This window comes from Corylus avellana, chromosome ca2 (genome assembly GCF_901000735.1).
Source record: "Corylus avellana chromosome ca2, CavTom2PMs-1.0".
In the NCBI taxonomy this organism is placed as follows: Eukaryota; Viridiplantae; Streptophyta; class Magnoliopsida; order Fagales; family Betulaceae; genus Corylus; species Corylus avellana.
This window is the reverse complement of record NC_081542.1, coordinates 31,349,629-31,363,469: the sequence shown is the minus strand read 5'-3', so window position 1 is coordinate 31,363,469 and position 13,841 is coordinate 31,349,629. Positions and strand designations below refer to the sequence as shown.

Genomic DNA, 13,841 nt, shown 5'->3' with positions numbered 1-13,841 from the left:
AAAAATTAAAAAGAACAAAAAAAATTAATTTGTTTCTTTAACAAAAACAATTTTAAAAATAAAAAATAAAAAATTCCACTGTTTTTTTTTCATGTTTTTTTTTTTAATTTTATTTGTAGTTATATTTTTTATTTTTTTAAAAAAAAATGATTAAGGGTATTTTTATTATTGGGGGGACATGACAATTTTAGGTAGTTCGGGGAGAACATTGTCACAATTGAAAGTTTGAAAAGAAAATTGTCAATTAGGTTGTAGTTTAAAGAGGATATATGAACTTTGTCCTTTTAAATACGTTAAAAATAAAAAATAAAATAAAAAATGGTTAAAGTGACATGTTGGTAGTTTAGTAGGGAGTCACTCCAATAATCAAGTCTACAAGTGACTTTGGAGAACAAAAATCAGCTCATTTTTAAAGACTGTTTTCGGCGCGTAGTCGGTTAAAAAAATTTGGAGGCTAATAGAATTTGATTCAATCGATCTTCTCAATGTTGGAAATCTTTTACAAGGGATAATTCAAGGCACAGAATCACTTAGATAATAGAAAGTGGGAAGTCATATATATATATATATATATATATATATATATATATAAAAGGGTAAATGTATAATAAATCTCTGAGTCAAGATGTGAAAACAAAAATCTCTCTTAACTCTTTTTTTTTTTTTTTGAATTTTTACTTCCCGAGTCAATTGAAAAGATGTCATAAGCCTCTCGTTATATTTTCCTAAAAATGTCTAGCGTCCGTTATTCAATCTCAAACCTCTCTGTTTTGTCAAATCAACATGTTGATTTAGGTTGAAGACCTGAGGTTGAAGATGAAATATTGTTTTTGATTAGTGGCTAAATGCATGTTCTTTTTCTTCCTTGTGTTAGATCTCCAGGATTTTGTACATGGGTCATCAACGTTTTCATATGTTTTGGTTAATTATATTTAACTTGCTTTGATTATGGGATTGAAGCTAACGCTGGATGTTACGTTTTGTTCTGTTTGGGGTGGCCAGGGGTGGCAGCCCCACCGCTGGCCACCCCTTCAATTCCTAATTTTTAATTTTTTTTAGATTTAATTTTAAAACTAAATTAATATTTTAAAGTGAGGTGGAAAAAAAAGCTTATGTGGCAAAACAGTGAGTTTTGAGATTAAATAACAGAGATTTGACATTTTGAAGAAAATGTAACGGAAGTGTTTATAACATCTTTTCGATTGACTTAGAGAGTTAAAAAAATAAAATAAAAAATAAAAAAAGGAAGAAAGAAAGAAAGAGGAGGGAATTTTTTGTTTTCGCACAGAAATTTATAATACATTTATCTTATATAAAAACATTTATCCTATATAAAAACCATGTAATATGTTTGGCTAAAAGAAAATGAGTTGGAGAATTTTTCAATTTCACATGCATCCAAACTATAAACACAACTACAACACATTAGCACTGTAACAATATCCTCTCACTTTTGAAAATTTGAAGTGTCTTTTAAAAAAATTAAAAAATAAATGACAATTCGAACTGTTTAAATATAATTTCCCCTGTTAACTTCATCTCTAGGTCCACTCAAGGCACCATGTTCTTATCTTATTGTTGCATAACACGTGGTGCATGGATTTTTACTGAATATCTATTTTACTCAGAAATATGTGAGGATGCATAATGCAGAAGTTTCAAACCCTCCAATATAAAATAAATAAATACATGCCCGTTTTAAGGCCACTAAGGTATCTTGTCTTGTCAAAAAAACAAAAAAACATTTGAGTAAATTCGATAGACATTATTATTATTATTTGGGCAAAATAATTTTCTCCTTTAAAATATGGAACCAGTCATGAGCAATCCTTTTCAGGTTTTCTGCACCAGCAGAGTAAAATGCTGTGATCCAAACAGTTTCTGCAGTACAAATTTGCAGACACTGGAAAGCAATGTTCTGGCAAAAGCACCAAAAAAAAAAAAACCAGCAGAAAGCTGTCTATAGAGGCCAAATCCTTGATGATGATGAGTAACCGTCACTTTTTCAAATTTGAACGCAAAACCGCAGCACAAAAAGAATAAGTTCAAATATATAACAAAGATTTAATAAATGGGACAAAGTTGACTAAAGACAGCTTCGTGTACTCTTTTGAAAGTCTAATATCTGAAAACGTCACGCAATAGAGTTATCTATTTGATCAAAGATTAATAATAGAAGTTATTATTTTAAAATTATTATTGAATTTATGATAGATTATTATTGAATTTTGATCCAATTGTGATTTTAAAAGGCGCCATATCAATTTCAAGTCAATACATAGGTGATACAAGGGTGACATCTACCATTAGACTTGATCAATTATTAAAATCTGGAAGATCTCATCCTACTTTAATTGAAGTTGAAATTTCCCTTGTGTATAGAACAATAATATTTCTCCTACTCAACATCACATCCAACCAAACTTGAGGGTTAGTGTTGAAAAAGAAAAAAATTGGGAGATTTTCTAATGTCGACTCGGATTGTTATGACAGCATATGACAATAAGCATAAAATAAAAATTGAAGACTATAAAATAACTCAGAATGAAGAGAGAAAATAACGATTAGCATCAACAAAACAAGAAGTTAAGTGCTTCACATTGAACACATTAGAGGTCTTCAAATGACTTGGAAGATGTAATCAATATACATTGTCATTTATCTCATGTAGGTGTAATGCCCTAAAATTAAATAATTTGATTTACTTAAGTTTGAATGTTACTCGTAGTATCGTCAAACCAATTAATTGGTAACTAGCTGAATTCACTACGCCAAACTATTTACTAGAGTATAGTATAGCGAAAAGCGAAAATATATGAAACTACTAATCACACAACCTTAAATAACATCAACTATCATCAATATAGACTCAATGCTCCCAAATAGACACAACAATAGCATTAACAATTAACTACAATCTAAGCAAAACTAGATGTAGTGCACTGGGTAATTATTAGGGTGTGGATAGCTTAGTTAGAAGGTTAGCAAGATTTCTCAGTTCATTAGGAGTCGTTAGGAGAAACTTTTGGGGTATTTCAGTTATGACTAAACATTTGGCATAAAGACCACCGAACGTTCGGTCTTAAACCAAGAAACCATTGGGTAAAATAGTACACTAAACATTCGCGAGGGGACCACAGAACGTTCGTTGACCAAATTTTGATCCAATGGATAATGACCAAACGTATGCCTGCAAACTGTGAAACACTGTGTGAATAGTACACCGAACATTCGGTCATGCACCACCGAACATTCGACACTTTGCAAGATTGTCATAGCAGCACCCTCAGCTTTTTCAATCCTACAAATACCGACTCTTACACCCTTCTAAGAGCATGTTTGAGATTGCATTTGATAAATAGAGCATTTAAGTCAAAAAGAGCTTTTTGGCAAAAGCTTCATTTTTAAGCTTTTGCCAAAAGTGTTTTTTTGGCCATTTTTAGGCTTTTTAAACCCTTAAAAGTGCTTTTAATTTTTTTACCAAATGAGTACTTTTTTTTTCAAATGGGTTTTTTAAGTGTTGAAAGCACTTTGAAGCCCCTCAAACGCAATTTCAAACAGGCCCTAAGTCTCATTCTGCCCACTAATCCTTAGAGAAACTTTGCTTGAGTGTTTGGTGAGTTGTGAGAGAAAAATGAAGGCTTTCTTGGAGGTTATTGCTCTAAAGAGGTAACTTTCTTGTTTTAGCTTATGTTTTACTTAGTTGTTACTCCGGTTAAGCATTCATTCCATAGCTTGGTTGTAGTTTTGGACTTATGTTGTCATTTTAGATTTTAATCTCGATTTAAGCATAGGGTTAGCATTTCAATATTTATTTATGTGTTTTATTCTGCATAGAGATGTTTGTTAGGAACCATTTTGTAGCCTTAGGATTTGTTTAGAAATGATTAGAAGCCTGTTCGGTTCGATAAGAGTTTTCCCAACAGGGAACGTTCACATCTTTCTAGCCAAACACTTGGCCTCGAGCCCGAACGTTCGCCCAGTTTGACGGAACATTCGTTGGCGAAGCAAAACCTCTGTTTTAGGCATTTTAAGACTAGGATTCGTTGTATCTTGAATTTATTACTAATGCTAGTTCTTTTCACAGATTTGGAGAGTATGGAACACCTAGAGGAATATTTGGAGAAACAATACGACCCAAGTGAGTACAAACTCACATGAATACTTGTAGTTATTTTTTCTGCACTGCACGACTATTTTATGTGTTCTAAACATGCATCTTTAGAGCTCTCATGAAATATATTTTTTATCTACTATGAACTCTATTTATGAATACGTGTGTTGCTTAAACAAGATAATGAACATAGTGAGATTTCTAAGAGCATGCATGTAAAAGATGGATAAGGCTAATTGCATCAAATGACATGGTATACCGATACGCGCGGGACAACGGTCATTGGCTTACTATACATGTTAACTCGGTGGTCAAAAGTGTGTTGTTATATGAGTATTAGATCTAATGGTTGTTTTGTGACCGGCACAACCATGTTTGATTGGCGGGTCACTACAGGATGTACATCATTAGTAGCGTGGGCCACTAGAGGTCGGATTCAATCGGGCTACTAGTGTGATGAACGGTAGCGTACAATGGTCGAAGTACCGTCATTGCATTACAGGTCCATCAGGATAGCGCCAACCTTGCTGAGAATGGGTAATATCTTGGGTAGAGCATACAGTTTGAACTATCACTTGATTCTTATAATTACAGCATGTATTATATCTATATTGCATCCATGAATAACTGTCACATCACAATGCTACATATGATTTATTTATAATTGAGTTCATTGTTCAAATGACATATACATCGTGTGCATTTTCCCTCCATTATGAATATCTATGCTATCAGAGCTAGTTTAGCAATAGATGGATTTGGGGAGCCAATTAGTGGTGGCAGAGGACTTGATTCAAGTCATTTTTAAGGATCTGGACCCGATATGGCTCAAATATATGTGGAATTGATTGATATTGCATTTATGTTATCTTTGGTTAAGCTTAGGTGTTGATGCTATTTTAGAAGAATCAATAGTAGTCTATATTATTATTTCGATGACTGGCCTCTCACCAATACATTTATAGATCTATCTATGTTATGATGCTTTAAGTTTCAATCTCGTTATTACGATTGTAGTTTAAATTATTGCTATGTGTGTCATTTAGTTAAAGTCTTTCGATGCAGTCTCTCTCTTTTGAGAGAATGAGATCCCTGAGTCTTGTTCTGAAAGGGACAAGGCTAGGAGGCGAACCAAGGAGTCAATTACCAGTTAATTGATTACCTTGTGGCGTTACACTTGAGAGCGTAAGCAATTTTCTCAACATCTTCATCCCATCGCTTCTTATTCTACAACCTTGCACCCTACTAATCCACAAAAACACTGAAGTATTCCACAGGTGGAAAGAAGTAACCATGTAAATCCACAACTTAGTAAGTAAATCATTATGAAAGTGGTTTATATAATGAGCTTTAAGGAATAGTTTGTAACCGTCAATTATTAAATGTGGGTTTTCACAAAAAGATATGTGTTGCCTTCATGATTAAAATGTGACATATTTTAAGAAAATGGGTGCATGGCATAATTTCGGTGATAAGTCACTTGTGTTTTAACGCACAAAATCATGCCTTATACAAGTATTAATATTCATATCTGTCATCCAAATGGTCTACTCGGGCCATTAATCCATTCCAGCTCAGATTTGCATTGTCCCATGGGACAATTAGTACTTGTAAATGTTTTACCATCGTATGCTAGCAACCCGACCGTGTCCAACCTCAAGTGGCCCCACTCTACTAGTAAAGCCATAATGGTAACTCATCCTTTCATGGTGCGCTCATTACAAATAACAATTAGATCTAAGGAAAAAACTAATTAATTAGACTTTGTGACAATAAGGTCAAACCCATATAATGGTAGACCATGACCCATGGTCATGTCATATGATGCAAATATTGTTATTTTATTGCAGATCATATAATAAGGAAATTCTCATTTAAGGTAATTATAATCATATTATAAAAATCAGTAGGCTCATAACATATTCTTTGAAAAGTAAAGCACACTCAATTCAGTGGCATCTCGCATGTTGGAATAAAAACATTTCTGTAAGCATTTACTTACCTTCCTTACTTCTTGACATCTTAATTATTTCAATTCACACGCTAATATTAGACATCATAAGCTAAGACTACTAATCTACACACATAAAACCCTAATCACACATTCCCTAGCATCGTCGAACATTTATTCCTTGAGGGTTGAACGTTCATCCTGTTAGGGTCCAACATTTGTCTTCTAGGGTCAAACGTTTGCTCCCTTGGGTAGGAGCTAAAAACTCCAAAATCAACCTTAAGTCCAATTTTCATAAAATAACCTGACTCCTACACAACCTAACAATCTTAGAAACATACAAATAACGATTGATTCCATTCTCATGCATCATTTTTAGCCCATTATTAAAACATCATGAACAAGAGTTTGAAAAAGGTTATCTTGTCATCCTATTACCAAAAAACATTTTTAAATCTCATGCCTTATGATGTAGCCTGACTTGATAGGTTGCACCGAAGAATAATAATAAAGCAGCAGATAGGTAACTCTAGATCTTAAGTTTATCAATGATCTGAGAATTCTTATTGAAAAGTTAGATACTCTCTAAGTTTTGAATGAAAAAGATGAATAAACTCAATTATGAGTAATTCTCATTAATAAAAATCAATAATCAACAAAAAAACTCCCTTTCTCTAGAGGCTATAAGGATATATTTGTAATCCAAAACTCAAAACCTAATAAAATATGACATAAATACCTCAAAAACCTTAAACCTCATAAAATAACGAAATAAAGACTCCAAAAACCCTAACCCTAATAAAATAACAACATAAAGTCGTATAGAAAATAAAACAAATTGACGACGCCCGTCTGGACGGGAAATACGGCCGTTCGGACAGCCACGACATTTAAACGACAAAAATAAGAAATAACATATGGGTTCGGAATACACTCCGATCTACATCATTCTCCCCAGGTTGGCGAGAACTCGTCCTAAAATTCGGCCAATTCTTTCCACAGTCAACTCTTCTCAAAATCACAACAAGGCCACACCTCATAATAAACATGATGGCCCGCACCTCACCTTGCCGAGTAGACTTGCAAAGCTTTACTCGTACCATGCCCTTTCCAAATGCCATGAGAACCCCTAAAGAACTCAGAAAGACCCTTTCACTCTTTGATAGAAAAGTCGTTTCCATCCTATAGATCTCATCACAACTTTGGTTAAAAATTTTTGACAAGATAGCATTGTCGAACATTTATTCCTTGAGGGTTAAACGTTCATCCTGTTAGGCTCCAACATTTGTCTTCTAGGGTCAAACGTTCGCTCCCTTGGGTAGGAGCTAAAAACTCCAAAATAAACCTTAAGCCCAATTTTCATACAATAACCTAACTCCTACACAACCTAACAATCTTAGAAACATACAAATAACGATTGACTCCATTCTCATGCATCATTTTTAGCCCATTATTAAAACATCATGAACAAGAGTTTGAAAGGGTTATCTTGTCACCAGATTTCCACAAAACATTTTTAAATCTCATGCCTTCTGAAGAAAACTGACTTGGTAGGTTACAGTGAAGAATAATAATAAAGCAGCGGATAGGTAATTCTACATTTTGAGTCTATCAATGATCTGAGAATTCTTCTTGAAAAGCTAGATACTCTCTGAAGGAAAAAGATGAATAAACTCAACTATGAGTAATTCTCATTAATAAAAATCAATAATCAACATAAACTCCCTTTCTCCGGAGGCTATAAGAATATATTTATAGCTCCAAACCCTAAACCTAATAAAATATGACATAAATACCCCCAAACCCCAAACTTAATAAAATAACGAAATAAAGGCTCCCAAAACCCTATCCCTAATATAATAACAACATAAAGTCGGTTAGAAAGTAAAACAAACTGACGACACCCGTCCGGACGGGACATATGGCTGTCCGGACGGCCACGACACTTAAACGACAAAAACATGAAATAACAGGTGCCTTCTGATGCAGCCTGACTTGGTAGGTTGCAGTGAAGAACAACAATAAAGCAGCGAATAAGTAATTCTACATCTTGAGTCTATCAATGATATAAGAATTCTTCTTGAAAAGCTAGATACTCTTTGAAGGAAAAAGATGAATAAACTCAACTATGAGTAATTCTCATTAATAAAAATTAATAATCAACATAAACTCCCTTTCTCCGGAGGCTATAAGCATATATTTATAGCCTCAAACCCTAAACCTAATAAAATAACAAAATAAAGACTCTCAAAACCCTATCCCTAACATAATAACAACATAAAGTCGGCTAGAAAGTAAAACAAACTGACGACGCCCGTCCGAACAGGACATATAGCTATTCGGACGGCCACGACACTTAAACGACAAAAAATGAAATAACATGTGAGTTCGGAATACACTCTGATCTACATCACCTTCACATGAAATAACCAATTTCTTCATGGTATTTCATGTTAAGCCCTTATTACTTACAAAAAGAGTTAAAGATAAGCAAATATGAATTTATACACTAAAAAATGCTTGAAGATTGATCATTAGAGGGGTTTTTTTTTTTTTTGAGCACTATCATTTTGAAGCAACTTAGACAAAATTAACCCATAGATAGGGCATTCTCTCGAATGCTCGATAATATACTTACACTCTTCATGACAACAACACGTTTTAAAGCCGTGATGGTTATTATCCCATCAAAACTTCACAACTAAGCGAGCTTATGCGAGAGTAGTACAAGGATGTGTGACCTCTTAGGAAGTCTGGTTCAAGGGAGTCGCTCTCCCTTAAGACCAGTTGAACCATAGCTTAACCCAGTTCCACCAAGAGATCAATTGATTCCCAAGACGGCTAATACTATTCGGATTTGTGTGAGTGATTCTCTAATGCAGAAATTCAAACAAACGTTGTAGTATATGCCTAAGCCTCATGAAAATTTCCTTAAGACCACTGAACCACCGCCACATGGGACTAGCCACAAGATTTTACTTGGAAACAAATTCCAAACACTTATCCTAAATGAATCCAAAAGTTAGTTATATTTCACATGATGCTACTAGATACAAATTCTTTTATTGTCTTAAAAGATAAAATAGGATTTGCTGATTTTTTATAATTACAACCAGTGTAACTAACTTAAGAATATTATTAGCAGTCTCATCAAATTTTACTCACCAAAATAATCAAAAATACATTTTTTTTTTCTATTTTAACTACTCACTTTTCTAGAGCACTCTCAACAGCTTTACTATTTTAACAATCCACTTTCACTATTTTATTTAAACATTATTTTTTCAAAATTTGTTTATTCTTTTCCTAACTATTAAAAGAGGAGAGAGAAACGCAAAAGAAAAAAGTGGAGAAAAAAAAACATTTTTTATTCAATTAGTGAGTGACACCATTTTTTTTTTCATCAAATTAATTTGATGAGCCCGCTAATAATGCTGATAGTCTTAAAAGCTAAAATAGGATTTGTTGATCTTTTATAATTAAACTTAACGCGGCTGGCGCTGACAGGACAGCAATGGTGTTTACACGGCATCAATTGCAGTTGCAAACGCCATTTTAGGATTTTGACATGCAATCTATTTTCATTGCATTCAAAAGATATGGAAACTGTGCGCGTGCTTCAATTGATGCCAATATGTAATTATTAAATTTCCATTATATATATATTGAAATCTCAATCTCTAATAAGCTTACTTTTCCCTTCTTTTGCTTTGAATTTTCTTGGTCAAATTTAGAGGTGCCAAAATGCATATAGAATTCTTATCTGTTTTCGTATATATATAGTATACATATATATATATTACCATCCCAAGCGTTCTGAGCACAATCCAAGGTTAGCAAGCATGGGAGTTTCAAGGCCAGCAATGCTTTCATTGCTTGCAATCTTTCTACTCCCATTCTCATGGCAAGCATTTGGATCACCTTCTTCTTCTTCTTCTTCTTATGCGCCCTTTATTGACTGCCTTTTGAGCCACTCTCAGCCCTCTAACCCAATCTCTCCAGCAATTTATACTCCCAACAATTCCTCCTACTCCTCTGTTTTGCAATCTTACATTCGAAACCTTCGATTCAACACTTCCACAACCCACAAGCCTTTTCTCATTCTCACTGCTCTGCATGAATCCCATATCCAAGCAGCCGTGGTTTGTGCTCAAAATCATAGCCTGCAGATGAAAATTCGAAGCGGCGGCCATGATTACGAGGGGGTGTCGTACGTTTCCCAAGTCGACTTCTTTGTTCTTGACATGTTCAATCTCCGTAACATTAGCATTGATGTGGGAAATGAGACCGCTTGGGTGCAGGCCGGAGCAACTCTCGGAGAAGTTTACTACAGAATTGCCGAGAAAAGTAAAATACATGGCTTTCCGGCAGGTGTTTGTCCGACTGTCGGTGTCGGAGGGCATTTCGGCGGCGGCGGTTACGGCAATATGATGAGAAAGTACGGCCTCACAGTGGATAATATTGTTGATGCGCAGCTAGTTGACGTTAACGGCAGACTTCTTGACAGAAAATCCATGGGAGAAGATTTGTTTTGGGCTATTCGAGGCGGCGGAGCAGCGAGCTTCGGCGTCGTCGTTTCCTATAAAATAAACCTCGTTCGCATACCGGAAACGGTAACTGTTTTCCGGGTAGAGAAGAGATTGGAAGAGAATGCCACCGACATCGTGCTTAGGTGGATGAATGTTGCAGATAAGCTGGATAACAACCTTTTCATCAGGCTTATCCTGGACGTGGTAAATGGAACTGACGGGAATAACACCGGCAGGGCTTCATTCCTCGGCATGTTCCTCGGAGACTCCGAAACACTTGTCTCCGTCATGAGCAAGAGCTTCCCAGAATTGGGTTTGAAGAAATCGGGTTGCAACGAAACGACGTGGCTCCAATCCGTGCTTTTCTGGACCAATTTGCCCCTCGGCACCGCAGACGACGTTTTGCTCAGTCGAATACCTCAAACGTTAACTTACTTGAAGAGGAAATCGGATTATTTGAAGAACCCAATTTCAAAGCTAGGGTTGGAGATTATTTGGAAGAGATTGATTGAGCTGAAGGCGGTGGCACTCACATTCAATCCCTACGGCGGAAGAATGGGTGAGATTCCGGCGGAGGCAACTCCGTTCCCGCATCGGGCGGGGAATCTAGCCAAGATTCAGTACGCAGCAAACTGGAATGAGGCCGGGAACGAGGTGACGGATTACTACATAAACTTGACGAGAACGCTTTACAAATACATGACTCCATTTGTGTCCAAGAATCCAAGAGAAGCATTTTTCAACTACAAAGATCTTGACTTGGGCATCACCCATAACGGCAATAAAAGCTACTGGGAAGGAAGGATTTATGGAGTCAAATATTTCAAGGGCAATTTTTTGAGGTTGGTGAATATTAAGACGAAGGTTGATCCTGGAAACTTCTTCAGGAATGAACAAAGCATCCCTCCTCTTCCATGAACAAATTAAGCTTAATTGTTATCTAGAAATTGTGGTTTATTAGTTAGTTGATTATTGCAAAATAAATGAAGTGTTTGTTGGAAAAACAAAGCATTGGTATGTAAATGCATTCAAAGTTTTCGTCAAACTATTCCATGGGCTTGCAGTTCTTCCCATTTCTGGAATGACGGACAAACCCACGAAAGAGCTGTACTATTCCAAATAAATCTTTCTTTCTGTAAAAATCAGTAAATCTGTATGTTTATGATCCCAACTACCTCGCAAGGTCAGACTATGGTGGTACAACTATCATAACTGTCAATACAATCAAGCAAATTAGGGAATCACGACCTCTAAGGTGACGTGTTAAAGATGAGAATTGGGTAGTTTTATTATGTTTTTTATTTTTATGTTGTAAAAAAATATTAAGCTAAAATCAATTTTTTTTTTTTTTAAAGAATAAAGTGTCTCTATAAAAGTGAAAAACAAGTCTTTTGGAAAGAAATTTCTTTAGGGGTAACTTCACTTTAGACTTACCACGCAATTTGACAAGTACTCCAAGCTTCAAAACCTCTCTATTTGAACCTCTAAAATTTCAATTGTAGTAAATTTGAACCCATCCGTCAGATTTAGCTATTAACTTCTAACAACAATAACTAAAAAGACCAAAATATCCCTGATTTTTTTTTTTTTTTTTTAACTTTTTTTTAAAAAATTTTAATTCGGAATTAAGAGTAAATTTGAAATTTTATAAAAAAGTTAGAGGTATAAATGTCATTGTCTCAGCTTTAACGTTTAAAATCCAACGGAGAGGTTCAAATTGACTGCAATTAAAAGTTTAAGGGTTCAAATTGAGAGGTTTTAAAGTTTGGGGGAGGCTTGTCAAATCGCGTGGTAATTCAAGGATCTAAAGTAAAGTTACCCCATTTCTTTATGAATGCCTCAATAATATACAACATTTTTTCTAGATGTGATTTTTTAAGCGATTCGATACTTAGAAACAACATAAATTTTGTAAAGGAAAATTTCTCTTAACCCCCGAAATGTCATCACTTTTACAATATTTACTCTAAAATTCAATTTCTCTCAATTTAGTGTATCCATCTTTTAGTTGTTTGCAATTTCACCCCTCTGTTAACTTTTCCGTTTCATTTACCCAAAATACCCCCCATTTGCTTTAGGATTAAAAAATAAATAAATAAATAAAAAATTAAGACGTTGGTCCGAATTTAACGGTATTTGCACAAAAATATCCATGCCTCAATCTTTGCAAAAAAAAATTAAATAGTTTTTCTAAAAAAAAAAGGGGGAGAGTATTTTGGGAATGTGATGCATGAGAATAATAATAATAATAATAAAGTAGATTTATTATTTATGCTTTAGGTTTCCTTTTTCAATAAAGATTGGGTTTTTCCTTTCCTATTAGGATTGTTTTCCTATTAGGATTTGCTTTCCTTTTCCATTTAGGTGTGCCTTTTATTTTCCTTGTTACTTTAGGAGGTGCCTAGCCTATATAAAGGCATATAGTCTTTGTTATTTTTCAATCCAGTTTATAGTATCAATTAAATTTAAGTCTTTCAGAGTTATTTTTCTATTTGTTTATTTGGAGTACTTAGGAATTTTCTCTTCCCTATTTGTTATTTTCTCTCTTCTTGAATTCCTTTTTTCTATCTTCAAATCTTAGTTTCTACTGCTTTTATACGCTATCAGAACAATTCTAGTTCTGCCTAGCGTCAGTTGGTATCAGAGCTTAGCGTCTTCTTGGAGTAAATTTTTCATCAGTTTTTATGGCTGGTGGTCGTGGTCGTGGTCGTGGTTGGCGTGTGCAGGTTCCGAATGAGGAAGTCCCCTACTATGAACGCCATGTACGAGATGTGACGATTAAAGATTTGGAGAGGCAGGTTACAAAGTTAACCCAGCGTCTAGTGGCGCAAAACTTGGAGAGGGATCGCGAGATGGATGATCGCAATTCATAATCCAATTTTGAGAACCCATATCACAATCCTGTTCTAGGTCGAGAACAGCATGTTCGGGATTGGTGGCATGGAGACTTAGGCTTCAAAGTTGAGCTTCCAGAATTTTCAAGCACTTTACAAGCCAAAGGCTTCATTGATTGGCTGCATGAGGTAGAGAGGATCTTTGATTATAAGGAGGTTCCAAATCATATGAAGGTGAAGCTTGTCGCCATCAAACTAAAAGGTCGTGCATCTGCTTGGTGGGAGCAGCTAAAGCGATTGCAAGATAGACAAGGCAAGCCAAAGATTTGTGATTGGGAGAAGATGAAGAAGAAGATGAAGGGACACTTTTTACCCTTCGGATATACATAGACATTATTTCAGCGACTTCATAT

General features: G+C 35.0%; 1 protein-coding gene across 1 annotated transcript; it reads left to right on the top strand.

Moving 5' to 3' along the window:
* The first annotated feature begins 9,858 nt into the window (after positions 1 to 9,858).
* Positions 9,859 to 11,691, top strand: LOC132171703 (berberine bridge enzyme-like 8). Its single transcript, XM_059583091.1, has one exon. It carries the CDS (start codon positions 9,908 to 9,910, stop codon positions 11,510 to 11,512), a length of 1,605 nt encoding a protein of 534 aa, XP_059439074.1. The 5' UTR covers positions 9,859 to 9,907; the 3' UTR covers positions 11,513 to 11,691.
* Positions 11,692 to 13,841: the final 2,150 nt, after the last annotated feature.